General features: G+C 36.1%; 1 protein-coding gene across 1 annotated transcript in view; it reads right to left on the bottom strand.

Annotated features, from left to right (window-relative positions):
* LOC113233788 (extracellular serine/threonine protein CG31145) overlaps positions 1 to 25,289 on the bottom strand; it is a 32,238-nt gene extending 6,949 nt beyond the window's left edge. Inside the window, exons 1-5 of the mRNA XM_026468989.1 lie at positions 24,948 to 25,289; positions 14,996 to 15,238; positions 12,317 to 12,441; positions 10,457 to 10,535; positions 846 to 938 (exon numbers count right to left, since the gene is read on the bottom strand). Of these exons, the coding sequence (XP_026324774.1) occupies positions 846 to 938; positions 10,457 to 10,535; positions 12,317 to 12,441; positions 14,996 to 15,238; positions 24,948 to 25,156 (749 nt within the window). The 5' untranslated portion in view covers positions 25,157 to 25,289. The remainder of the gene's footprint in view (positions 1 to 845; positions 939 to 10,456; positions 10,536 to 12,316; positions 12,442 to 14,995; positions 15,239 to 24,947) is intronic.
* Positions 25,290 to 25,985: the final 696 nt, after the last annotated feature.

Genomic DNA, 25,985 nt, shown 5'->3' with positions numbered 1-25,985 from the left:
ACATACTAATAGATTTATCGCAAAATCAGATACTGGCGGGAATGAGATCTTCCCCTTTTCAAACTTGTGCCAATAGAGTTTATTGTTTACTGTGTATTTTACATAATAATAGCTGAAAAGTGTTGCTATTCCATAAATTATTTTCTCAATGATAAACACTTAAATTTAAATCGTTTAAATGATACGTACCTATTGTTTTGCGGACTATATAAGTATTTTGATTTTAAATTAGAATTTAATTTGTTTTTAGCTATTTGTTTCAATTCCATTGTAATTGACAATTGTAATAAAATACTCAACTTAAACGTATATATAAAGATATTCAATGAACAACTAAAAAAATACAAAAATGCTAATTACAATTTGAATGAATTTTTCGAAAATAAAAATTAAAAGATATGAATTAAATCTATTATTATAAAATACTTACATAGCACAGAAATAAAGTAAGAGATTAATTATAACTTAATAGGCATATTTAAATTTTTAACATTGTTCAATTTTTTTGAGAGATTTGTTTTTATTTATAATATAATTTTCTTCAGCTTTCTGTTTTTTTTTTGCTATTACATTACACGGTGTCCAATAAAAAGGATTTATATGTTATTTCAGATCTTTGTCTACTTTGTATGGAGCGATCACGTATTATGTAATGTATTTAGCTTGATTTGTTAGTGTAACGATGCAAATATGCATGCCTTTTCTCTCAAACGTCTTAAATCATTCAGGTCATGGTTAAAGGCATTGACCCCGAAAGGGTGCATGTCACTGTGATATGTTTAAGATTAAAGAGTTGAAAATACAGAAGCAAAAACATGTATGTCTAGTAAATAAATGACACTTACTTGTCTAAATGGAACGCGGCTATCTCAGCATTGTGTCGTTCATAATCCGAAAAGTAGAAATGATTTAGTAGTGTTTGTACATTTCTTGGAAACCTGTAAACAATTTTTTTTTATATAACACCAAGCGACGGGACGAACAAATCGTGCGCCTGATGGTAAGCGACACGCCTGTCCATAACAGTTGAAGTGTCACTCAGAGCTATAAATCACAAAGATCTGAGAGGCACTGCCACTGCGCCCGTCACCCTGATACATAACTTGATGAGTCTCATGTGCTTGTAATTTCACTAGCAGCGCCTTACCCTTCAAAACCGGAACGCAGGAACGCTCGTATTACTGCTTGGCGGCAGAAATAGGTAAGGTGGCAGTACTTCCCTGGACGAACTCCTTCACAAGGAGCTCTACTGCTGCTTAAAATATGTTTATATAGTACCATTTTTTTACATTACTGCACGTAGTAGTTCGAGGTTCAAATTTCGCTGACCTCCAACAAAGATGGCTGTCTACTAAAATCAGAACGTAAAGTCAATTCTTTTAAAACTATCCACTTGCAAGTCTCGCTAGAGACAATAAATCGAGCTAGCATTGGATGCCGTATATTACGGAGATCGTTGCTATCTAACCAGATTCACGATTTAAGACCGCTTTAATCGTTTTGTTCCCATGAAATTGATAAAGTACCACATTCGAGTCATTAGAGCCAAAGCACTTCTGACTCCATTTGTTCCAACGAGTGTAAGTAACGTTTCCTTTTCCTATCTTGACGTTTTTCATTATAATAAATTATACTGGAAAGGACAAGGGTCTCCATCAAAAGGCGATATTTGATATTGCTCTTTAGGGATTTATGTCACTTGGTTTCAATTTTCGTCGCGGATACCTGGAGATCGAGCTCAAGTTATGCCCTTGTAAATTGCAAAATTGTTACTGTTCTATGTTCTTTCACAAAAATCGCACTTTCATATTTTAAAGTCTCCAAGAAGCGTCTCAATGAAAGCGCCTACGTCGTATTTTAAGATAAGATAGCATGACACCAAAGACTGTTGACCCTTAACAACATTATAATTTGAACACGTACATAGGCACTGTAGTTAATGGCATCATGTTTATAAATTATCTCTACGTTACCCTTAAGTTAAGGAACATGGATGATACGTGTGTATCTTGAAGTACACTGGTACTATTATTATGACTAGCTTGATGCCCGCGTTTCGATTTGCTTCTTGGGTTATAATCGTTTTTGGTTAAACTAGATATAATTATTTCATTACTTAAGACCCCAGTTCATAACTGATAAGAAAATATAAACACCCTACTCGTAGTGTGAAACTACGGACCGTTTATCATCTTTATCTGTCTCATTACGAAACCTTTCCTAGGAAACGTCCTTACTTTTCCTGATTCCTGAAAGAGTTCTTCAACTAATATTTACTTTAATTTTCACTTAAATTACCCATTATAAGCTATTTTTCCCACTTTGACAGTTTACTCACTTTTCATGATCTTCTCTTTTTGATCTTCAGACCTTGGCATAGTCTATTGCACTGATAGTATCTCCGAACTTTGCCGTTCGTTTTTCGAATGCCAATTACGTACTATTTCATCAATTTCACTTTATAAACACATTTATTTCGTATTTAATATTTTGGTATGTTGACATTGATTGACATATCTATTATTCCTCTACAATCTATTCTTCCGTAGACTATCCTATAAATTCCTCCTTCCTTTGATATGCAATCTTGGCAGTAGAAGCGTCTCCGCTCTTGGCCGCTCACATTTTGGGTCCTCATTATAAATTGAAAATTCGCTATTCGAATTTCGATGCTCTTTCTGGCTGTATCAATCGCTCCTCATTCCTATACCGACCTTCGAGCTATCAAGTCTTCAGAACAAAATATACGAAGCCTCATCTTTCTTACGCCTGGAGTTACTCCTGCCGCGCTTATGCGTCTGCCTGAACTAAGTTCCTCGATTACCCACTTAAACCTGCTCTTACCTTTACGTTCTGCCTATCTGAACTGGGCGCTTCGCCTTGCCTTCGCCTAACTGCAACCTTCACCTCGCCACAGTAGCAGCTGAAGCCTGTGCTGCATAACCGCCTCTGTTTCTACGACAACCTCTCCTCTCTCCACCTCTACGCCAAACCCGCTGCTCTCCGGCTGTACACCTCTGCCCTCGGTCTCCAAACTTGGAGGGCACAGGCCTCCAACACCGTGTATATTACTTCAATGTTCCTCTTCCTCTACACATCACACAACTCTCCTACATAACATTCTCAGGCTCTTTTTGATATAAACGTATTGTTATACTTTATCATTCTCCATCCTTTTGATTTCTCTCTCTCTAAACCGACCTCACAGCTCTCCGACATACTCTTTTCTTTTACAACCCTGTTTTCTGCTTTCAAGGACACGTTTGCATTACTAACAATACCGCGTTTAGTTGATTTCAAGAGTGTTGCTATTACACAAAACGTAAAGTGCATAAGACCTAAATAATAGAATAAAAGAACCGGGTAATCCGTTTTAATTAAAATCCATTTAGCCGTTTTGTAGCCTATTTTGCACAAAGACCATGTTTTAGGCAAATAAATTTAATTTAACTTCATCACAAAAATCCAAACAGAACCCCAAAAACAATAATTTATGCTTAGATATCGTGTCAACAGCATTGATATGCTAAACGCAGTCGCTTAGATATTGGTATGAATTCTTAATCACAGACATGTTTGTACAGTCCAATTTTATATACATTTGCAATATTTTTTTCATTTTGATACCAAAGTGTTGGGGTTCTTCATTCATAAATTGATCAATCCCTCGTAAGTAAAAAAATCGTAAGCCCATATTCTCAACTTTACAGGGGAACGTTTTAATGCAACAACTGAAAGGACTAAAATGAGCTTAATAACTGCGATTTTCGATGTATTGCAACAAAATGAGATACATAGTGATTATTTTTCGTGCTTTATAATTTTGCTGCTCCGTGTAATAGACCTACATAAAAATAAAATTGTTTATGATCATAGGCACATAGTTGCATTTTTGTGACTTACGAAAGATTATGTAGAAGGAGTCGAAATGATCAAGCCGTCTCATAGTTAGTCTATATACACACATCAAAAGTGTCTAGGGATCAAGTACGTTTAAGAGTATTGCTGCAATTAGGGTTAATTATATTAACTTTTTTGTATCGCTATTGATACTTTTTAGTGAGTTTTAACATTTAAATAAGGAATATTGTTTAAAATTCGATAATAAAAAGAAAATCGATTGTCAATGTGGTTTTGTATAAAATTGAGTTATAGCGTTTTGACAAAATCATTACAATATCTGAATCGGAACCGAAACAATTTACATTATTATGGAGAGACGACATCATTTAACCCGAGAAGTGATGATGCGAGCCGTCGGAATGTTGGAAGCTGGTTCCAGGCAACGTGCTGTGGCTTTCGCTCTTAACACTACACAGAGCGTCATAAGTCGCCTCTGGACGCGCTATCGCATGACGGGCAGCGTGGCCGAGCGACATGGAGGACGATCTCGCATCACGACTCGCAGACAGGACCGGTATATCCAAAATACTGCTCGACGGAATCGTACCATGACCGCCATGATGTTGGTTACGAGGCTCCACAGCTCCTCAGGCTTGCTAATAAGCGATCAAACAATCCGAAATCGTTTACGTGAAGTGGGTCTGCGATCCCGAAGGCCGCTCAGAGTTCCACCTATTGCACCCTGCAATCGCAGGACCCGTTTACGATGGGCTCGCGAACACAGAAACTGGGAGGAAGAAGACTGGCGCTATGTGTGCTTTTCGGATGAATCCCGCTTCGGTATGAGACCGGATACAAGACGTACTCGAGTTTGGAGAACATCTGGACGTCATGAACGTTTGAGATATTGTCAGGAAGTTCATCCATATGGTGGGGGAACAATAATGATATGGGCCGGTATTTGGATCGGCGGAAGAACCGATCTCATTTGGATCAGGGGTAACCTCAATGCTCAAGTTTACGCAGAGAGGATTGTTTCAGATGTTATCATCCCTTTGCGAGGCCAGTTGGGTGATTCATTTCAACTAATGCATGACAACGCACGTCCACACACGGCTAGAGTCGTAACACGCATTCTTGCCGAAGCTCGTATCAACGTTCTGCCGTGGCCTGCTCAATCGCCAGACCTCAATCCAATTGAGCACGCATGGGATATGCTTCAAAGAAGAGCTGTGCCGAGTATGCATACCGTACATACTCTACAACAATATTTTGACTTGTTACAAAACACATGGGCGGCCATTTCTCAAAGTGATTTTGATGAACTCATCTTAAGCATGCCAAATCGCTGTTATTGTGTGATTCGTGTTAATGGTGGAAATACAGATTATTAATTTTCTTATCTTTACAATAAAAATGAGCACAATCATCATTTTCGTCATTTTTTTGTCATTTAATTGACGCCGTTAATTTGAGTTTTTTCCCACAATTTGCAAAAACATCAATTTTAGTATATTTTAATTAAATATAGGGGTAAGCGGTTAAATAAAACATAAGCATTAAAGTAAGAAGTCGTCCTGGAAGACTGGATTTGGTAAATATTGCTTAAATAATTTTTATTTCAAAAATATTCACTTGATCCCTAGACACTTTTGATGTGTGTATTTTGAATTTGTTGGAATATCTACTTATTTTCAGATTTTTAAACTAAGATATTCCTGGAAACGAGACAAAGAAACAGACGCATTGACAACTCTAGTTTTTTCAAGTTGCTTAAAAAAGTTCCATATTCCACATCGCAATTTACTACATTGAATACAAACTATGGGCGTTGTTCCATAACGAAAGTGAACATGAATCTCAACGACATTTAAAGCAATTTCAATCGTTCCAAAAACATCTTACTGGAAATGAAATGATGTTCTTTCGAATCAATTTTTTAACGTTTATTTTTGTCAAACAAACCAATGTTCCGGGCTCTTTGCAGTGTCCCATGGTTCAGTGATTATTCAGCATGGGAAGGGATATTCTTTCAAGAACCTGATCGTCGATTACAATGATCGATGGCCGGGCGCCAACTTCGTGTCTTATCTCACTGCATCTTATCGTCTTTTGCACTTACACGTTTGAGTGCAAAATTTCTGTGTACTTCTCTTTGTACGAGGCGGTTTGATTTTAAGTTTAAATAAAAACTTTTTCGGAGTTTATTAATATAATTTATGAATATATTAAACCGTAAGGAACTGGAGTTATTTTTTTTAAATTAGCTTGAAATGTAAAAAGATTGAAATAAAAAAGTTAGGTGAGTTCGGTATATTTTAGAAGATGTAGAGAACGGATTATTATAATATTAATTATTACAGCACCCCCTTATTCACGGGATTTGGCCCCATTTGACTTTTTTATCTGATTTTTTACCGATTTGCATCAAATGAGGAAGTGAAAGTTAAGAAAGTTTCAGATATGAAACATCAAAACTTATTCCCTGAATTGTTGTTTGTTGTTGTTGAATTGCCTGCCGCTGCCTGCAGACTTGTTCCCTGAACGTTATAACTTGTACCTAGCCAAGGCGAGAGTGAATAGGCATTATTTAGGTGTGCATGCTCCATCGCCGACCTCATCGTCACTTTTCATCAGGTAAGATGGAGGGCAAATGCGCACTTACATTTTTATATAAAAAACACAGAGGCTTATTTTCAGTTTGACAAAAAATTTTTTTTTCTTGGGTTTAAGGAGCTGGAATATAGCTGGTCAAGGTGAATAGAGTTAAAAGGAGAATACACAGAAAAATAAACAAAATTAAAATAATCTCAGTACTAAAAAACCAACATCAAAAGTCATTCATCCCCTAGTTTGCCACTCTTAGAGGTGGAATATTTCTTTCAAATTTAAATGGGACCACTTCTGAGGTACCCTCTTTCCAAAAAAAAAAATGATCAAAATCGGTTCGCAAATGCCGGAGTCATCGCATAACATACATACAAAAAAAAAACACAGTCGAATTGAGAACCTCCTCCTGTTTTTTAAAGTCGGATAAAAAAATGTTTTTTTTCTTCACAAAGTCACGAACTCATCAAACCAGGGGTTTGTACTATATATTGTACTAGCCCAAAGGCAATCTGTATAATTAGCCTAAACTCAAAAGTGTTTAGGACGGAGTCTTAGTTACTATGACAACTTCGTTTTCTTCTATTGTTATTGAAATCAATTTTACTACCTATAAATTTGAGATCTGCTATTATTAATTGTTTTATTAGTTTAGTATTAAATCACTGGAAGTCAGAAAATGATAAATAAAGTTACTCATAACTTTTATATTTTATTTTATAGTTAAATATTTTTCGAAAATGTTCTGCGACGATGTGACTGATGATGGTACTCGTTTGTCTAAGAAATATGTGTTCCTAAAGTTCCATTCGTACCCATGGTATAACAAAGCCACATGTGGTTATACGTCAAAAGTGCTTCTAGCACATGAAAGTCACAGCAATAGTATAACTATATAAAACAATTTTTTTATAATATCATTTATATATTATGTGAAATTCTCCTATTTAAGCGTAAAAAGTTGTCTACTAATTTCGTTCCAAGAAATTTTAAACCTCCCTCCTGAAAAGTTATCATTTTGCATATGTAGTCTTATTATACCAAGGGTGCGATAAAATTATGACCTATTTTAGATTCGTGCCACCCCTATGGCTTACTTGACTTTTCACATTTTTAAATGAGAGAAGCGGTATAGATAAAATATCTTGTTATACCAATATCAACACGAAGGAGTACGAACGCGCACACTACACATAGAAATATTTTTGAACGACGAATGAGCGGTATACGGAAAAACTTAGTTAAGTTTATGTTATACTGGAATGTTTTGTTTTTTAATACTTTTAAATGTAATAAATACAATAATAATAATACCTTGGTAGTTTCTAAATATACACAATATATATGTATATTCCATGACAAAATGTGCGTTTCAATCCAATGCACATTACGGGATAAGTTTATTGAACGTGAGTTCCTGACCCCACGACAATGTCATTTGTCGACTAATACCACTTCTCCTATAGCCATAGGGGAGGTTTACTTGAATTTTCACATTTTTAAATGGGAGAAACGGTATTCATCGACAAATGGCATTGTCGGCCGTGGTCAGGAACTTACGTTCAAGAACCGAACGTTACGAGCAGCACCACTTTCAATATTTGAGGTGGAAGCTAAACGCAACAAATCCAACCGCCTCAAGTTGCAATATCTAGCTGGGTGGAATTAATGCGTTCGCGGACAAAACGACAAGATCTTTTTCAATGGAGACCACACCCGACATATCGGTGGCCTCGGTATTATTATTATTAACTGAAATTACTGTTTCATCTATAAATATAACGTTGTACCATATTAACCGACTTCAAAAAGGAGGATTCGACTTTTTTGTGTTAGGTATGTTATGTGACTACTCCCATATTTGTGAACCGGTTTCGATGATTCTTTTTTTGTTGGAAAGGTACCACTACTGAAGTACCCTAGTACTGGTCACATTCAAATTTGAATAAAATATTCGTCCTCTAAGCGGATCAAATTAGGGAGTGAATCCGGTTTATTGGATTTCACTTTCCGTTAACCGCTGTAAATAAACGTAAAACCACAAACTTTTGAGGTTGGTTTTTATTTTTGTAAAAAAAAATATATTACTTTAACATGTTTACAAGTAAATGTTTACGAGTCTACCTCGCAAACATACAGAAATATGTCTACACCGATGAACTCAAACTAAAAGGTAAAAGTAATAAATACTAGGAGGCAAGGGTTACTATCGAGTGTCGATGTCACGTAATTTATAGTCCCCTTGTGAGAAGATCCACTGGACTTGATGTGTCGTCGGCTTAACCCCTCGAGTCCATAATTTTACCTACAAACCTTCTATCTTGTGGAAAAGCTAGCTGGTTATCTCTTCGGACATCCGGTTGTGGTACTTTTTAGGAACAGAAAGATCAACAACTTAATAGTTAGCTATTGTAAATATTCGACGTAAGTATATTATGCACACACTTGGCTGCAACGATCAGTTAGCACTAATTACACACTATCAAAAAAACAAATACGCACGTAATATAGAAATACATAAAGTGATCGCACAAAAGAGAAAGTGTTAGACAAAAATGACGAATAGAAACGTTTGTTACCCGATACCTGTCTTTTGGGAACAACTCGTACCTCTCCAGTGTTGACATTTGGATGTCTTTGTCTTGACGAAAATTTTATTTGATAGTCCCTGAAGTAATATCCGTATTGACGAGTTAAGGAACTACACGGAAAGGAAATTTTGTGTCATTTTTATTTGAAGTACAGTAATCTCTGGGGATAATAACAAAAACAACTGAAAATCGCTTTCAGATAGATTAAAATAGACCTTGGTAGTTTCTAAATGAACACTATATATGTATTTAGTAGCAGTGGAGGTCCTTGTGAAAAAGTTCGTCCTGGGAACGTTGCGATTGTACTGCCACAATACCTATTTCTGCCGTCAAGATATTACTATGTCAGCATTACTGTGTTCCGGTTTTGAAGGATAAGGGTGCTGGTGAAATTACAGACACATGAGACTTGGCAACTTATGTCTCAGGGTGACGGGCGCCGTGACAGTGACACTCGGCACTTTGCGATTTTAAACTCCGAGTGGCACTGCAACTGTTTGGACATGTTTGTAGCTTACCATCAGGCGCCCGACTTGTTCGTCCCGTCACTTGATATTATAAAAAAATGTGTACTCCATGACAAAACACACATTTCAATCTAATGCACAGTACGGGATAAGTTTATTGTGTATAACTTAGAACGCAATCCGTCCTTAACAATAGTAGGAACTGAAAACAACTTAAGGAAACTTGCTCTACTTCTTACCTATTTCAATAACACTTGTAGTTACGAACAAGCAAGCCGCTAAGCCGATCGTGCAAAAGAATGTTCTCGAACGTTCTCGAAGTTGTTGAATGGAAGCAACGCACAACACTCCAACAACAAGGTGACAGGAAAAAAGTTCCCTCAAGTCCTATAGAAGCATGCACAACTCCAAACTACACTTACACTAAACTTGCGAAAACCATGTATAAATAACCGGGTACGATGTGAGTTATGTAGATAGGATTTTGCTACTACTACTTGCATTAACACTACAATGCAAGTAGATTCATAGTAAAACCAAGATAGACTATAATAGAAGATAATTTTCTTCGTAAAGAAACATCATAAAAAATATCAAATACATGTCATACAACACATAATTACATTTTAGTAGCAGTAGAGCTCCTTGTGAAAGAGTTCGTCCAGGGTAGTACTGCCACCTTACCTATTTCTGCCGCCAAGCAGTAATGTTAGCATTACTTCGTTCCGGTTTTGAAGGGTGCTGGTGAAATTACAGGCACAAGGGATTCGTCAACATATCTCAGGGAGACAGGCGCAGTGACAGTGGCCCTCAGATCTTTTGCGATTTAAGGCTCTAAGTGGCACTGCAACTATTATGGACAGGCGTGTAGTTTACCATCAAACCCACGACTTGTGCGTCTCGTCACTTGATATTATAAAATAATAATAATAATTTGAATGTACTTACCTCATTGGTTTAAAGAGTGCTTGAATGCCATTAGGATAGTCAATGATAAGTTTCAGCTGCGTTCCACCCTCCTTTTGCTCTGTAAACAAAAGTATTTATTATAATTTCATATATTCAGCTATTAAATATAACCTTCATTTTAGAAGCAATTATCCTAACGATCGGATCAAATCAGACTACCTATAAATAGTCGTTGATCTATGCAATAAAGTCGGCTTACAATGAAATCCATTTAGGTGGTTTAAATATTCAAGTCCAATTGAAAGTAAAGGGTGAGATTGTTGTGGCGCTATTGTCCGCCGGACCCCACAACTGATTGCGGACCCGACTTCATTTAATATACATAACTTGCCTTGAGCTTTTGTATAGACACAGGTAGACTGTGCACAGCTTGAGACTTTGAGAAATTGTTAATGAATGTCTGTACCAAAAGTGGATATGCGCAAGTTTTGAGATTTAACATAAGATCAAGATCACAAGTTATCGTACATCCATACTGTTGAAAAGTTCACAGTTTGCAGCCTGCGCTCTACCAGCGTGGCTCACCTAGGTTTCTCGTCAACAGTGGAACGTACGTGGGCTCATTTATGCCGTTCAATGCGCTGCAGTAACTTAATAATTCGGTGTACCACTATTAAAGTTATATATTTTATACCGTTATTTACGATGATATCTACTTCAATTAATGTTAAAATAGCTATAATATCAATTCTATATTTAAAGTAAAAGCGTCATATAAATTAGGGTTCATAAAATCTTGTATCGTAAATTGTGTACCTTACTAGGTATTGTGGTGAAAAAATTTGTTTATATTGAATATTATTGTGTGTTAGTGTACCATTCTGGTAATACTTTTGTACATCTAACTGAATGGATTTGTGGTTGTGGGATGTCCATGTGTCCGTCTGTCTGTTCGGACGTAATTGCCTTTCTAAGTCTAATTAACGCAAAGTTGAATATTTTATTACTTACGCACTTTAATTTGAGATCGGGTTTAACGAAGGCGATTTGGAATTCATGTTACTTAAATCTATTTCTTTGCGATCTTTGGTCTTTGGATAATAGGTATCTTTATCTTTGGTAAATTTCTTACATTTCCAGTTGTATATTTTTCGCTGTTTAGTGAGTAAATTCTTTAACGCTCTGGTAGTTAAAAACAAATTATTTTTTATAAAAAATAGCAACAAAACCAGAAGTTAGTACAAATTGTTATTTCTGATTAGAATTGACAAATAACGTTCAAGATTTTGAACGTTATTTGTCAATGTACATTATCATGTCCATAATGATTTATTGCACTCTCATCATATTCACCTTAACTATTAAAACAAACTTACTATTATTTGGGCCATTATGCAAACTGTCATGTAACACACATGCGGTCAGGCAAGCACGCACGTGCATATGCACGCACACACGCACGCAATCACACACGCTCACACCCATATTAATGCACCACAAATTAATTTGTACAAACATCTCTCGCCGGGACTGGTAGCTGTAAAGGTACTAACTGGGTGATAAATCTGTCATAGATTTCTCATAGATGGCGCTACGACTAAAAAGTCGTTGAGAGACCAAGTACAAAGACACGACGCAAGCACATAGAGAAATTCGTGAGGTCCGTTGGTTCGTTCCGTGGCTTAGTTGGTATAGCGTCTGGCACGGTATGCAAAAAGACGTTGGTTCGAATCCGACCGGATCGAAGGAATTTTTTCTGAGTGTTTTTTCTGAGAGTTCGATCTTTGTATTAATAATTATAAGATCCATTGTTCTGCTGTTACAGTTTTGTGAAGGAAATAGAGAGATTTATTATTAAATGTATAAAAAAATGTAAAAAAACTTGCAATAAATACTTACCGGCGTGTAAAATAGGTAGAGTGGCCATGTCCTGAAGTACCGCTTCCACCAAAGGCTCCCCATCTTCATATAATTCGTGTTGAGCTATTTTCAGTTGAAACTTCTCTAAGTTTGACGCGTTCACACTACCGAGAAAAGTTATGCCGTTACAAGATATTATCAACAATGACTTAAATTATTAACAACAGTAATTTTTAAAATATTTTTAACGTTTTCTCTATTGGCAAGCTATTTGAAAATCTAAATATCTATCATATGTACTTCGACGATTACATCAAAAATGTATATGTGCCACATTATTCGCGATCACTTGGGAGAAACAATGTTTTTTTTTAAATTGGCCTTTAGTCCCCAATTCTCTTTGCTTAGGGTCATTGGAGATCAATGTTGCTCTGATTGTCAAGTCACCTTCTGCGGCCTGCCCCGACACCGGTGGGCGTCTTCTGGCCCTGTTATCCATAAAATAATGTACGCTTTCATGTTTGGCGGCCGTTTAGTCCCTGGCTCTTCTTTATTTTTTAAATTTCAATAAGGTACCATCTGCAACAAGCGGATTGTAACGCTAAACGCTCATACAGTATTAGCACGTACGAGTCTGTCCTGCTTTTGGCGTGCTATGAATTAAAATTGATCTCGCGAGACGTGGGAGGAGTAAAAAGGTCGATTGATCGGAACATTTTACTGCAGAGCTTTAGCACATACTCGTAAACCTGGTCGTTACCGTCGAGATTTACATGGAAGATTTTCCGCCGGTGGCGTGTTGGTTTTGGCTGCGTGGAACACATAAGTGGACGTGATTTGCCTACTAGAAGCGCCAGCGAGACTCCAGGCGACACGGTGTAGGACGGAACTGAATACTAAGGAGCCTACGTGTAACGTTCTCGATTTGTGGCATGCTCTGATAACCTGCATTTAGAAATCAAGCCGCCACCTGGTATAAAATTTATTGACTCTCTTTTCGTGTGAATCGTAGGCGTACCACCAGGGAATTTAAAGCTAGATTGTTCCGGTTTACGACAAATGACCTCTTAGAATCTAAAACGACTATAATTCAGTTCTATAGTACAGTAAAGTGGTGTACTTTAAAACAAATACCAGCAGCACAAATGAGGATCGGTTGAAAGTACGCTCATATCGTCATGTTTATGAATATGACAGAAACGAACTCGGAAAACAAGCGCTGAAATGATCCATGTATCAAAGTAACCCTTCCTACATGACACAGATCCAACCGTACGAGATCCCATCATATCATAAGGAAGCCTTCATGAATTCATTCCATTTAGTTTTATTGTCAAAGGACCGCGCCTATCTCGGCGAGCCCCGTAACTGGATTTTAAATAAGATGCCCTGTGAAATTTGCCTTACAAGATAAAGAAAAGGTCGCCTCCTTTTTCGACGCAAAATCGTCCTGTCGTGTAAGTATGATATTATGTTCTTTTTTATAGTTTTGTATCAAACGAAATCCTTTCAAAACGTATCTGAGCATGAACGATATGCGATATTCTTTTCATTCCTATCACAGTGTTCCTATGAGATTTGTCCTAATATTTGCTTTGGCGAAATTACGTCAACCGCTGGAGACCGGCGCGAGCCGCGACCAACCTGTTTGATTTTGATGCATACTTCAGAGCTTGGAGCGCTGCGCCGCGCTGCGGCCACTGGCGCCTGAAAGGTCCTCATTCCGAAACAGCAATTTTAAACCTAATAATGGCGCGGAACATTAAACATTCAAAATTTGTCAAGAGAAGCTATTCCTTGCAAGTGCCGATTATGAGGAAATTAGAGGAGTTCTCTCCGCTGCGACGTTCGCGTTATCAAAGTTTAATTGCAGCAATAACAACGAAGTAACTAACAATTTAATTTGGCGACTCGCGGAGCGGTACATAAATCGTACTTGTGGATGTCAGCTGTCGGGAACTTTGGAAATTTTCCTTGTAATGTCCCTAGCGCGTCGTTTTTCGCCGGAACAATTTTAATTAATATTTCTTAACGGGTTGGATATTCCTGTTATTTCGTACTTACATTGAACATAATGCGCTTTCAAAAACATAGAAAACAACTGCTGCTATTTATTCAAGGAACTCGGTTGGATTACTTATTATGATTCTTAATTAAATCCAGCCGCTATTGTGCTAAAATAATTAATTTCTGAAATATTATTAAAATCTTGCCCGTACCAAATTGTTCGAACCGTTTCAATTCACCCTCGAATTGAAAAATTTGTTACTAAGAGTAGTGTTATTTATTCCCTTGTTGTCCGTACATTATTTTTAGTGTGCAATATTTTTGTTGTATTTTACTCTTAACTATTTAAATCTGTGCAGTCCCAAATTGCGTAGACGCGATCGTAAGCCTACCTATTGATTGAGCTGCAAAATGATTACTATAATTGAGGCTATCAGCGCAAAATGGCGCAAACCACATATTTTTTTTACTTTGTTACTTTAAATGATAATTATAATGTCAATTAAGATATGTAATAATTATGTATATCACTTTTGCGCTAATAGTTTCAATTTGTAGTACCCAAAGCTTGCAGATTTAAAAAGTAAGTCCTGCTGAACACTTTCCCAGTAATGTTATGTCACGTGTTAAAAAAAACTGTTTATAACAATGAATAATAATATCCGAAACTATTTAAAACTAAAAAGAAAACACAACTTTAAGCAAACTCACCTCGGTTCCAAATCTTCCATATCGCCAATGGTTGGGTTTTCAGGCCTCAACACATTGAGATCTCGTTGCGGTGGTACAATGACTGCGTGGAGCTCCAGTTTTCCTTTCGATTGCTGCATAAGCACTTCCTGTAGATCATGATAAAGATCGATGGGGGGCAGAGGAGATCGCGCATCGGTGTCCGTGCCACTCAACTCGCCGGGAGCCGACTGCTCATACTCTTTGGACCCATTGCTGCCGTTACTGTTAAAAAAGTTTTAATGAGGCGTCTGCGTTAGGAAACAATGAGACACCGCTCAACTCAAGGAAATGTTAATGTGATGAAGCTTTTAATACCGACTTCGGTATAGCAATGTTTGTAGACAGAGCTTTACGTTTGTCACGAAAGCATTAAAGAACTGGCATTAAAGTCTTTAATTCTGATTTATCATTTTATTTCAAATTATCTTTATTATCTTTTATATCTTTCCTTACTATTATAATTTTTATATAATAGAGACGAAATGTTATTTCATAATTTGTTTGAAAACTATTCTGCCAAATCAAACTGCGCTCCAATTGGCCAGCTCGAATTTGACGGGTGTCGTCAATTGTTTCACTTCAAACCGACCAGTTTAACTTCAGCTTTGTTATAATGAACGAAAATTGAAAAATTACATATTTAATGTTTAATTACAGATAAAATGTGATTCCGTTTGTTTTGTAATTAGGTGTTTTGCTGTTTTTCCCACACCACCGAATGGAACAGCCCCCAGTGTTAGAGATATTATCTTTATTACAATAAATACATAATACTTTTGGAATATACGGAGACGTACACACAGGTCAGTTGTTGGCGTTGTACTATTTCAGTTTTCTAATTTGTGATTTCAGCGCAAACGAGAGTTGATTTTTAAAAGTGATATCGATGGGTCCTATGTATAAGGCCAAAGCGCAAAATTAAAATTTTACAGGAGGCTTCCAAACTTTCAATCTGGTATATTTTCAAGATTTCCTTGTATTTCGAGGTTTCCTTGAACATGTTTGATTTTGTTTTAACGCTACCTTATAGATCATAATGAAATGAAGCATTTGCCACAAAAAAGTGAAAATGATCAAATTGTTACTTTGGCCCTTATACTTAGGACACATCGGTGTAAGGCCCTTTCCGGTTCCGGTTTTGAAGGGTAAGAGTGTTGGTGAAATCACGACATGTCAACTTATTTCTAAGAGGTGACGGGCCTCTCAAATCTTTTTTTTATGTTATTTGTGATTCAAACTTAGAGGATGGAATTGGTTCCCGTAGTCTAAAGAATTAGAGCTCTAAGTGGCAGTGCAACTGTCATGGACGCGCGTGTCGCTTATCACCAAGTGCACAACATGTTCGTTTCATCACTTGGTCTCATAAAAAAATCGGCTTATATAGTTCTATTATATATTGTATCTTCAATTGAGAGGTGTACAATTTCTTTATAATTAATATAAAATTTAAACAGTGAAATATTAATTATGATTGAGCATTGTGAAGTTACCGAAGCGTATCTTTAAAAAGCACTCAAAAAGCACTTCTACTAAGATGCTTTTAAACTCAATACAATTAAAAATAATTCACAAATAGAAGGATCCGCAATGAAAATAATTAACAGCTAAATAATTGGCAATATTTGGTGAGGAGTAGTTGACTTATGCTTTATTGAGACATTGGTTTTGTTTCTTGAGAAAGAAATATACTAAACACATAAAGAGAAGACAAACTAAGTAGAACAAAAACATAGAATAAGGTAAATGTAATAAATAATATGTAGGTATATATTATTTATCACATTGAAATAATAAAATATATTTTATCACATTGAAGTATACTTTTAAATATAAGAAAATGTATACAGACTACGTATTTATTCTTTCTTCTTGTATTTATCTATCTACATTGCATTACATAACCTCTTTTATCCAAATAAGGTTAAAACCAAAACGAGTGATACGGTACAGTTTTAAGTATAAATAAAATAATTACAACTAGAGGCACGTCAAAGGTCTTTTTTTCAACGCATACACTCATAGCCCAGCTCCAGGGAAACCCTGTATCGCGGGTGCACACATTGCCAACCACAAATTACACCCAAACTCAGGAGAGACATAAATGTAGACCATAGAAAATTTTTCCCGGCCTGGGAATCGAACCCTGGAACTCTGCGTGGCAGACCAGCATGGTAACTGTTAGGCCACAGAGGCAATAGAAAATTAAGGGCCTATTTGAGACGTCTTAGTGGTCGTCGACTAGTTGGTTAGTTCAAATGGAGGTCCCGATGGAGGGACGAAGCGGAGAAAACCTCCGCGCCCTGAATGCAGAGAACTGTGGGGAGATCGCACGAGGCAGGGTGCGCTGGTGTCAACTCGTAAGGGAGGAGGGTTGGGTTGATTGAGGGAAGGGTTGTCAACTTAAGGGTGTCTCAGGGTGACGGGCGCGGTGTCCCTCAGAACTTTGCGTTTTAAAGCTCTGAGTGGCACTGCAACTATTACGGGTGGGCGTGTCGCTTACCACCAGGCGCACGACTTAGTCGTCCCGTCGTCACTTGGTATTATAAAAAAGTCACTTTTCAAACTAAGACCTGCGCTGCGAGCAAATTACGAAGACACTATGAAGTACAACTACGCCATACACAAATTAAGATCTAAACTGTTTTCTAATTTGTTTCTTCTGAGAATCGAACATGAAACCCGGAGTGCCTAACATTACTTAACCACGTAGGGTTTCAATAGACACATTTCTTGCTCCACTATCAGATTAGGTAATTAAAAAATTCCTTACTAAAATGACGGTTGTATGTAACCTATTCAATTTCAACGAGTCTCTCACAGTTTGATTGATACGTTGAATAATACTGTACATTCATTTTAAAAGAACTATAATTAAAGTTCGCTGATTTACTTAAATGTTTTGATCCGAGTAGAAATGATATGAATCTATTGTATTTTAGACAATTCTACGAAAATATATACTTGCTAGATATGACCGTAAACTCTTCAAAATTATTCAAAGAATTATTCTAGGAACGCATTTATTTTATTTAGTAATAATAGATGGTAATAACATTTGTCAAGTAGTTTACATGTCTTCTTTCAAAAGATAATAACAATGCTCACTCTCTCTCAGCCCTGTGATTTTACTTAATTTTGTTATGCCGCTTCGGACGTAAGTACATTATGCACATGCTTATGCAACGTACAAACATTACTACATTTATGAAATGTTGTAGAATGACAAATCTAACGACCGTACAGCGTGTCTATCACCATATCGAACCATAGTTATATTCTCAGCGGTTCACACGTCCCTTATAATACGATGCAAGAAAGCTAAGTTTTCTTTTTCCGATGAAAAGTTGTATACAATTATCACAAGGTTGCATTACATTACAGAGTTATGATAAACTTTAAGCGTTTATCGTTCGAACCCGATCTTATCGAATCAAATACGATGCAAAAAATGACTATGTTTTTGGGCTTCAGTCCTTTATTAGTAATTCTTTCTGTACTTCAAAGTTCATCACAATTAACAAATAATTCACAAAAAGTATACTCAAATTTCTTCCTATGCATGCAATTTAAAGCACCTTCTTATAGTATTTGCCATAGGATACATTATTTATTGCGACGCGTGCGCGTTTCAATGAAAACGCGAAATGGTGAACGATTTTTTTTTGCTTTTAGTTAAGATTACAGACCGTTGATTACTAGTATTGTTCCGCCATTGTTCTATAAAGCGTTGAGTACGGAGCTCATATTTCGTTTATTTAAACATATTTGTCCAGCCGAAACGACAAATTAATTAAGCATTGTTATAGAACAAAAGCATGTCTTTTATAGAACTTTTCTTTAAATTACTTCAATAGAAGTTGTCGACGTCTATGAGGACGACATTCAAACAAAAAAGATTTGTTTTGTTGCTTAGTAATAAAATATTGGCGCTTTTAGATCCTTCTACTTTCTTGTCTGACATATGACATATTGCAAACTCAACGATATTGGGTACTTTTACGGATTCATTAAATATATATACCAACTGACTTATCAACCCATTGGTTATTGGGTAGTGGAGGATGTTGACTTAAAAATGATGGTCCAGTACCGATTATTATTATTAAAAATGTATACTGCAATATCATTCAAATAGGAACTGATTCAAAACTAAATATTCTTGGTCTCGGTAGTTTATCACTTCGTATTATCGAATGAAAGGCATAAAAACTGCGTCAATACACTTAGGGCACAGTTAAAAATGATATAATTTTTTTTTTATCGCTTTCATATAAAAATATTACTGTGTACCCATGTCATTTGTTTGTATGTCTTATCCTTATCACACGGAATAGCGCTACGACGTCGATTTGCTACGAAATCCATACCTTTGTTAAAAACCTTAAATGATAACCATACAGTGGTGGTGGTAATAAAGAATGTGACTTAGTTTTTAATGAAATTAAACCATGACTACCAATATCGATTTAATTCCGCATGTGAATTTGATTTGTTAAATTTCTGATTCTGATGATCTGATTGGTTAAAATGAAAAGGGCTTTCTGACTTATTATTTCGCCGGTCATTGCATTATATGATAGACGTTAAAGAGAATACGTAAATCAGCATTTATTACGAGTACTCGTGCGAATTTTCTGGTAAATAGATGTCCTATACAAATTTTGTGTTATTGTGGTTAAGCTGTTGGATGGATGTTGAATTTTACATGAATCTAATATTTAAGGCATTGGCTTGGTTTGTTCGTTAAGGAGATTATTGGTATAGGTTTTCGTTTCTAAATTGTTCTGAGAAGGGATGAAACGGTACTTAGATTGTTCTTCGACATTACAAGGAGAAGGAGGGTTGTAAGTGGGTACCTTTTGTGAAATTCCTATACCTCTACATTCAAAAATTTTCCATGAATACTGACTTATTATTCTAGGATTGAAATTCAGCAATAAATTGTATTTAATTTTAAACTTACAGTTTTTTGTTGCATGAGTAATAATCGATAATTTTTTTCATTTTCAATAACTTAATTTTTTATTTAACTTAATTTATTATTGATTAAAATGCAGGGTTATAAAACATAATACTGTCACATATTTAAAACGGTAAACTAATTATTTCTATTAGTAATTTTTTTTGTCTGTAGTTTATCAAAAACAAATGGTTCTATAGTATTTTCAACTTTGATGATTATGTGAGATTCTATATAAGTTGAGAATATTAATGAAAATACAGGGTATTATTTGTATTTCGAGAAATCTTTGGTTATTTTGTGTTGAGTTACTAAAGACAGCAATAATAATGAAACTTATAACCCACTAAAGTATATATATAACTTATCGATAAAGCGGATCGATCAGAATGTGTTTGAATATCCGATAAATGGAATATAACTAATATTAGAATCTTATCTAATCAAAAAAGGTTATCCACATATCCATTAGATATAGTTATACCTATAGCTTAGCTAAATAAAGATTATGATACGGAAAAATTAATACACTTAAATGATCTTCTATTATCATTAATAAATAAAGTTCAATATAGACTGGCAAAATCATTGTTCGCGACCAGCTGTGACGCAGCCTCCGTTGTTTTTGTACTTCTTTTTTTTTTACAATTTTCATTCGATTTATAAAATATTTTTCGACAGTTTTTGCTTAGCAAAAGTTTGAGCTTTTGCTTTCGCTGCGCTGCCTTGTTCGGTTTTGAATTCAATGTTTCAAATTAAATGTGTTTTAATCTGCATAAAAGGTGTTTCCATCATACATACTCCACCAATCAACCTCCTGCAGTTCATGAAACATAGGCCTCTTCCAAGTTGCACCACAAAGGATCGTCAGCTTCATATATTAGGGGTTAAAGTATGAAATTGCCGTCTTATTGCAATAGGTTCTTTGAATTTTAAATATATATAACACACACACTCAACATAGAATCTTTCATAGAATCTTCATGGTTTGAGGTTTTCGAATGACACTTTTTTCAAATGGTTTCTGTGATTTTTTTTTTTTAATTTGAAACATTTGAATATCGACTTTCAATTGTTTTTGTTATTCAATTTAGACAAGAAAGATGGATACTGCGAAAATTCGAGTGATTTTTGAATACGAGTTCCGACGCGGAACTAACGCGGCAGAAACAGCCCGCAATATCAATGCTGCGTTTGGAGAGGGGTCTACTAATGAACGCACCGTGCGATTTTGGTTTAAACGCTTTCGTGATGGAAATTTCGACTTAAAGAACGAGCCACGAGGAAGACCGCCCACACAGGTGAATAACGATGAATTAAGAGAGATAGTGGAAGCCGATCCTAGTCAAACTACCCAGGAATTAGCGGCATGGTTTAACGTTACCTTACCCACAATATTGACTCACTTGCGTGAAATCAATAAAATAAAAAAATACGAAAAATGGGTGCCTCATGATTTGACTGATCTGCAGAAAGAAACGCGTGTTGAAACTTGTGTTGCCTTGTTGAACCGGTACAGAAATGAAGGAATATTGGATCGAATTGTAACATGTGATGAAAAGTGGATTCTTTATGATAACCGGAAAAGAAAAATGCAATGGCTGACCCCAGGTCAAATGCCACAACAGTGTCCTAAAGCAAAACTTACGAATAAAAAGGTAATGGTAACTGTTTGGTGGTCTCAGCATGGTGTTATTCACTATAGTTTTCTCCGATCTGGTCAAGCAATAACGGCAGATGTCTATTGTGCCGAACTCCGAACCATGTTGACAAAACTAGCAGTAAAACAGCCCCGACTCATGAATCGATCTTCACCATTATTGCTCCACGACAACGCGAGACCTCACACAGCACGAGAAACCATTTTGACCCTTCAGGAACTGCAGTTAGAAACCATTCGTCATCCTCCGTATTCACCAGACCTTGCTCCAACGGACTACCATTTTTTTCGTGATTTGGACAATTATCTACGTGACAAGAAGTTTTCTTCCCAGGAGGCAGTACAAAATGCTTTCACACAGTTTGTGTAGTCTAGATCGTCGGAGTTCTATCGCAAAGGCATTAATAACCTTCCCATTAGATGGCAGCAATGTATAGATAATAATGGCAACTATTTTGATTAAATAAATTTGTTAAAAATTTAAAAAATAAACAATTTAGATTTTCAGTACAAATCGGCAATTTCATACTTTAACCCCTATTACATTATGCGACTCAACTTTGATCTGTTCTTTGCGCCATCTGACCGCAGACCAAATAGGGCTTGGTAAAAAAATTTACAGCTTTTACTAGAATTTAAGCTTGAAAAGCGTCTTTATCACACGAATTACTGATATAACACATTCGTATTGCGTGGCTGTGAAACATACATAAGTACAGCACCGACTATGACTTTTATTTGTTAGCGACAAGCACTGCGACCATTAGACAAACCGTAGGTTTGAATTACTTTGGACAACAATGATGGTATATGATAGTATGTCTATATAACGTAATTTTTAATTAACGTAATTTGCAATTGAAATATACATATATGATATTTATATTTATGATTGCTTTAAACCATAGTTTCCCAAAGTGGTCTCTGCCGCCCTCCAGTAGGCGCTGAAGAGCCCCAGGGGGGCGGTAAGGACCTCGGAAGCAATCGGGGACGCGTTGATGCTGTCCAGGTGGTGCTACCGCATTTGAAAAAAAACCTAAACTATCTATATTATCTATATTGTTTTTCCCTTTGATTTTTTGTGTTAATTTAATATAAAAAATACGTGTTTTCAATTATTTTTTGTGGTGTTGGGCGTTGAAAATTTTTTTTATCTTGCTTAAGCCAAAACGTTTGGAAACCTATGCTTTAAACCATAAAAATTTAAGTAAGATCAACAATAATTATTATTTCTAATTTTGTTATTCAAATGTCGAGGTTTGTAATAGACTTTTATTTTTTTATGTTATTTGGTATAAACCAAATAACATAAAAAACCGCTTACCGCTTTTTTTTAATTATAGCTGTAAACCTTCCTAAAATAAGTAAAATAAAATACAAAATAAAGCGTGCGGTCGTTATATATAATGAAAAAATTAAAAGCAAATCATAGCTTTAGAATTAAGAAAAAGTGAAGTTTAATCCAGTGTGTGGCAACGCTTAATATGGGGTATAGGGTGTAATATATTATTCCTGCGGAATATTTTGTAATTCCTAACTACTTATTGGACAGAAAAACGTGTCGTTATCATCATCACCTATTACTTAACGCGGTCCTTCGCTGGACATCTGACATTGTTAACGTTAATTATTTTTTCCCTCAGAGTGAGACGCCTGTGAGTTTCTTATTGTTTTAAAAACAAAATACATGTTTATATAATTATAATAGTTACGAAATGTTTAGCGATTAAAAAAATTAAAAAAAAGAACTAAAAATATTTAATGATTAAATATTAAAAAAATTGTGTAATCTGGTGGGCTTGCTTTATATATTTTTCGCTTTCACGCTATTTTTTTTTAATTAATTCATGTCACGTGTGCTGTTTTGTCAAAGCGGGACGTTGTTAAATTTTTCGGGCACAGCGGGAAACGAAGCTTAAAAGCGAGACTGTCCCTTAAAACCGGACGTATGGTCACGTTAGACATAGTACACACGACTACACGTCAAGCTTGAAAAACTGGTACAATTTTAAAATTAGGGTCGCGAAGAGCTGTGATTCAATAACCAATACTATTTGTTATTTGACGTTTCCACGCTGCTTAGTAAAAATATCAAAGTTTATTAAATGACATTTGCAAGCTGTAACCAACCGTAAGTGTCGAAGATGCACCTAAAGAAGCAAATATGTAACATAAATATTGAATCACAACATTTTGCGTCCTTCTTACTATGTTATCTGCGCAGACATAGTTGAACGAGTAAACACGTGTACGTAAAGATAATGCCAAGATAGCGCATCACAAATAACATCAAGGTACAACTAATTGTCGAATATTTCTTTTTCTATAAAAGGTCTATTATGTTCAGTGATACGTGAAATCCGAATTTTATAAATAAATACGAAAGTATATCAATTGGTATTATGAGTCTTTGCTTAGTATTTATTGGTTTCAACTGTATTTGAGTTGGTCTTATCTATATTAAATATTATACAGGGAATAGGTTATCGGTTTGTATATTTTGTAAGGCCTTGCTTATTATGACCATTGATGCGACATATGAAAAGGAATTATATGAAAATAACCATCTAACATTTACCATTTTTCTTCTAGAAGCTTTACCAACTGCGCGATTAAAATATACTTCGTAAATAATTAGAGCGAAATGCCAAAAATGGTACTGAGAAAAGTTGCACCTTCTAACACTTGCAAACATGTCGCAGTAATTAAGTATTACAAGTTATATAATTATTTAATTATTGACAAATATGAGCAAATCTCACAAAACAATTAACGGTACTTTTTATTCAACAATATTGCCCTTTCTAAAACGTGTTTATTTGGAATTTCCAGGATAGAGTCTACAAACGATTTATATCGTGAACTCTATTATCATAATCGATTGATTTTTAATTGTCACCAACCGGTATCAATTTTGTAGTAGTTAAGATTTAATTGTTGGCCATTAAGAAGTAGTTAGTAGTATGTAGTGTCTCTAGAAGTGACGAGCGGTGTATGACTTTCTCGTCGGTATCGCTCAACCGCTATCAAAGGTCCTCCCTATCCATTTTTGATAAGATAATTTTAATGTGTTACCGCTTCCATTCGATATTGAGACTTAGATCTACATGTTTTAAAAATTGTTTAAAATTAAATTGTTTTCGCTGTAGATAATCCAATTGAAAAATTTGTGAATGATTTACGTTTAGTTTCAAGAGAGACAGAAAAAAGTCAAAACATACCTTAATAAATTCCAATAATAATCCAGAGAATTGTTTTAAATAATTGTTAAAAGCACACTTAAGCACTGAGAGACACAACACAGCACCAACCTTTTCTGTAGAAATCTTTTCCTAAACTCGATGTATGCCGATTTTCCTTTATCCGTATCGTCCCCGATGTGCACCCGGCCATGTAAAGGAACCCTGTGCCCAGAGATGCCATAGTCCATTTGAAGATCGACGACGAGCATCAAGGTGAAGAGTACGAGGAAGGCGCTGAGTGCGAGCGCGAGGCGCTCCTTCAGTTTCATGTTGAGCATGGTGCGCGCGTTTTGGCGGCGCGGCGCGTGCTGACTGCGCGCATGGTCGGCGGCGGCGCGCGCCGCTGGCTGCGCGGGCGGCGTCGGGCTGCGCTTAGCGTCGCGCCACCGCCGGCCCCAGCCCCACCGCGCCCACCGCGCCCACCGCGCCACGCGCCACCGCCCTCGGGCCCACCCTCGCACCCTGTAACACACAAAAAAAAACTCCAATTTACTACTTCAATACAAACGAACAGTATAACTATCCGCGTAAAGGACGTAAGCAATTTACATTTAAAATCGTCATGTTGATTAAACTCTACTACTCATTCTTAAGGCAGATTCTCCTGAGTAAGGAACTATAGGAATGCTCTTAATAAGTAAACATTTGCGTACATTTACCATTTACAATATTTATTACAAATATAATACATCAAGACAACCTGCAAGACCTAAACGGGTCACTAACACGAATTTTTGTCCTTTAGTGTAAAGTTTTTGTTTCATTTACGTGGTTTAACACTATAGTTAGGTTTTAAATAGCTAGTTTATCTATCACTAGTCACACACATATAAGACTAAAGTGTATCAAACTGACCCGTGGTGAAATGTATATTGAAATAATTTATGAATAAATTAATAAAAAGTAATCATATTAATAATAGTGCTAGAGCCTGGTCTGCAGGTCTAATGAAACTTGCTTCCACCATTTGGTTAGAATTTTATGCAGCCCTCAGTCCAATTTAAACGTATAAAGTTCGCGTAACGGTGTTTCAAGAGCTACGACTATGCCAATACTGGCGCTCTTCTGGTGCTACTCTTGGGAAAGGGTAAAATAATATATGCTTTT

Source organism: Hyposmocoma kahamanoa, unplaced genomic scaffold (assembly GCF_003589595.1).
Source record: "Hyposmocoma kahamanoa isolate Upper Pololo Valley unplaced genomic scaffold, ASM358959v1 80, whole genome shotgun sequence".
Classification (NCBI taxonomy): Eukaryota; Metazoa; Arthropoda; class Insecta; order Lepidoptera; family Cosmopterigidae; genus Hyposmocoma; species Hyposmocoma kahamanoa.
This window is presented reverse-complemented; position numbering and strand designations above follow the sequence as displayed.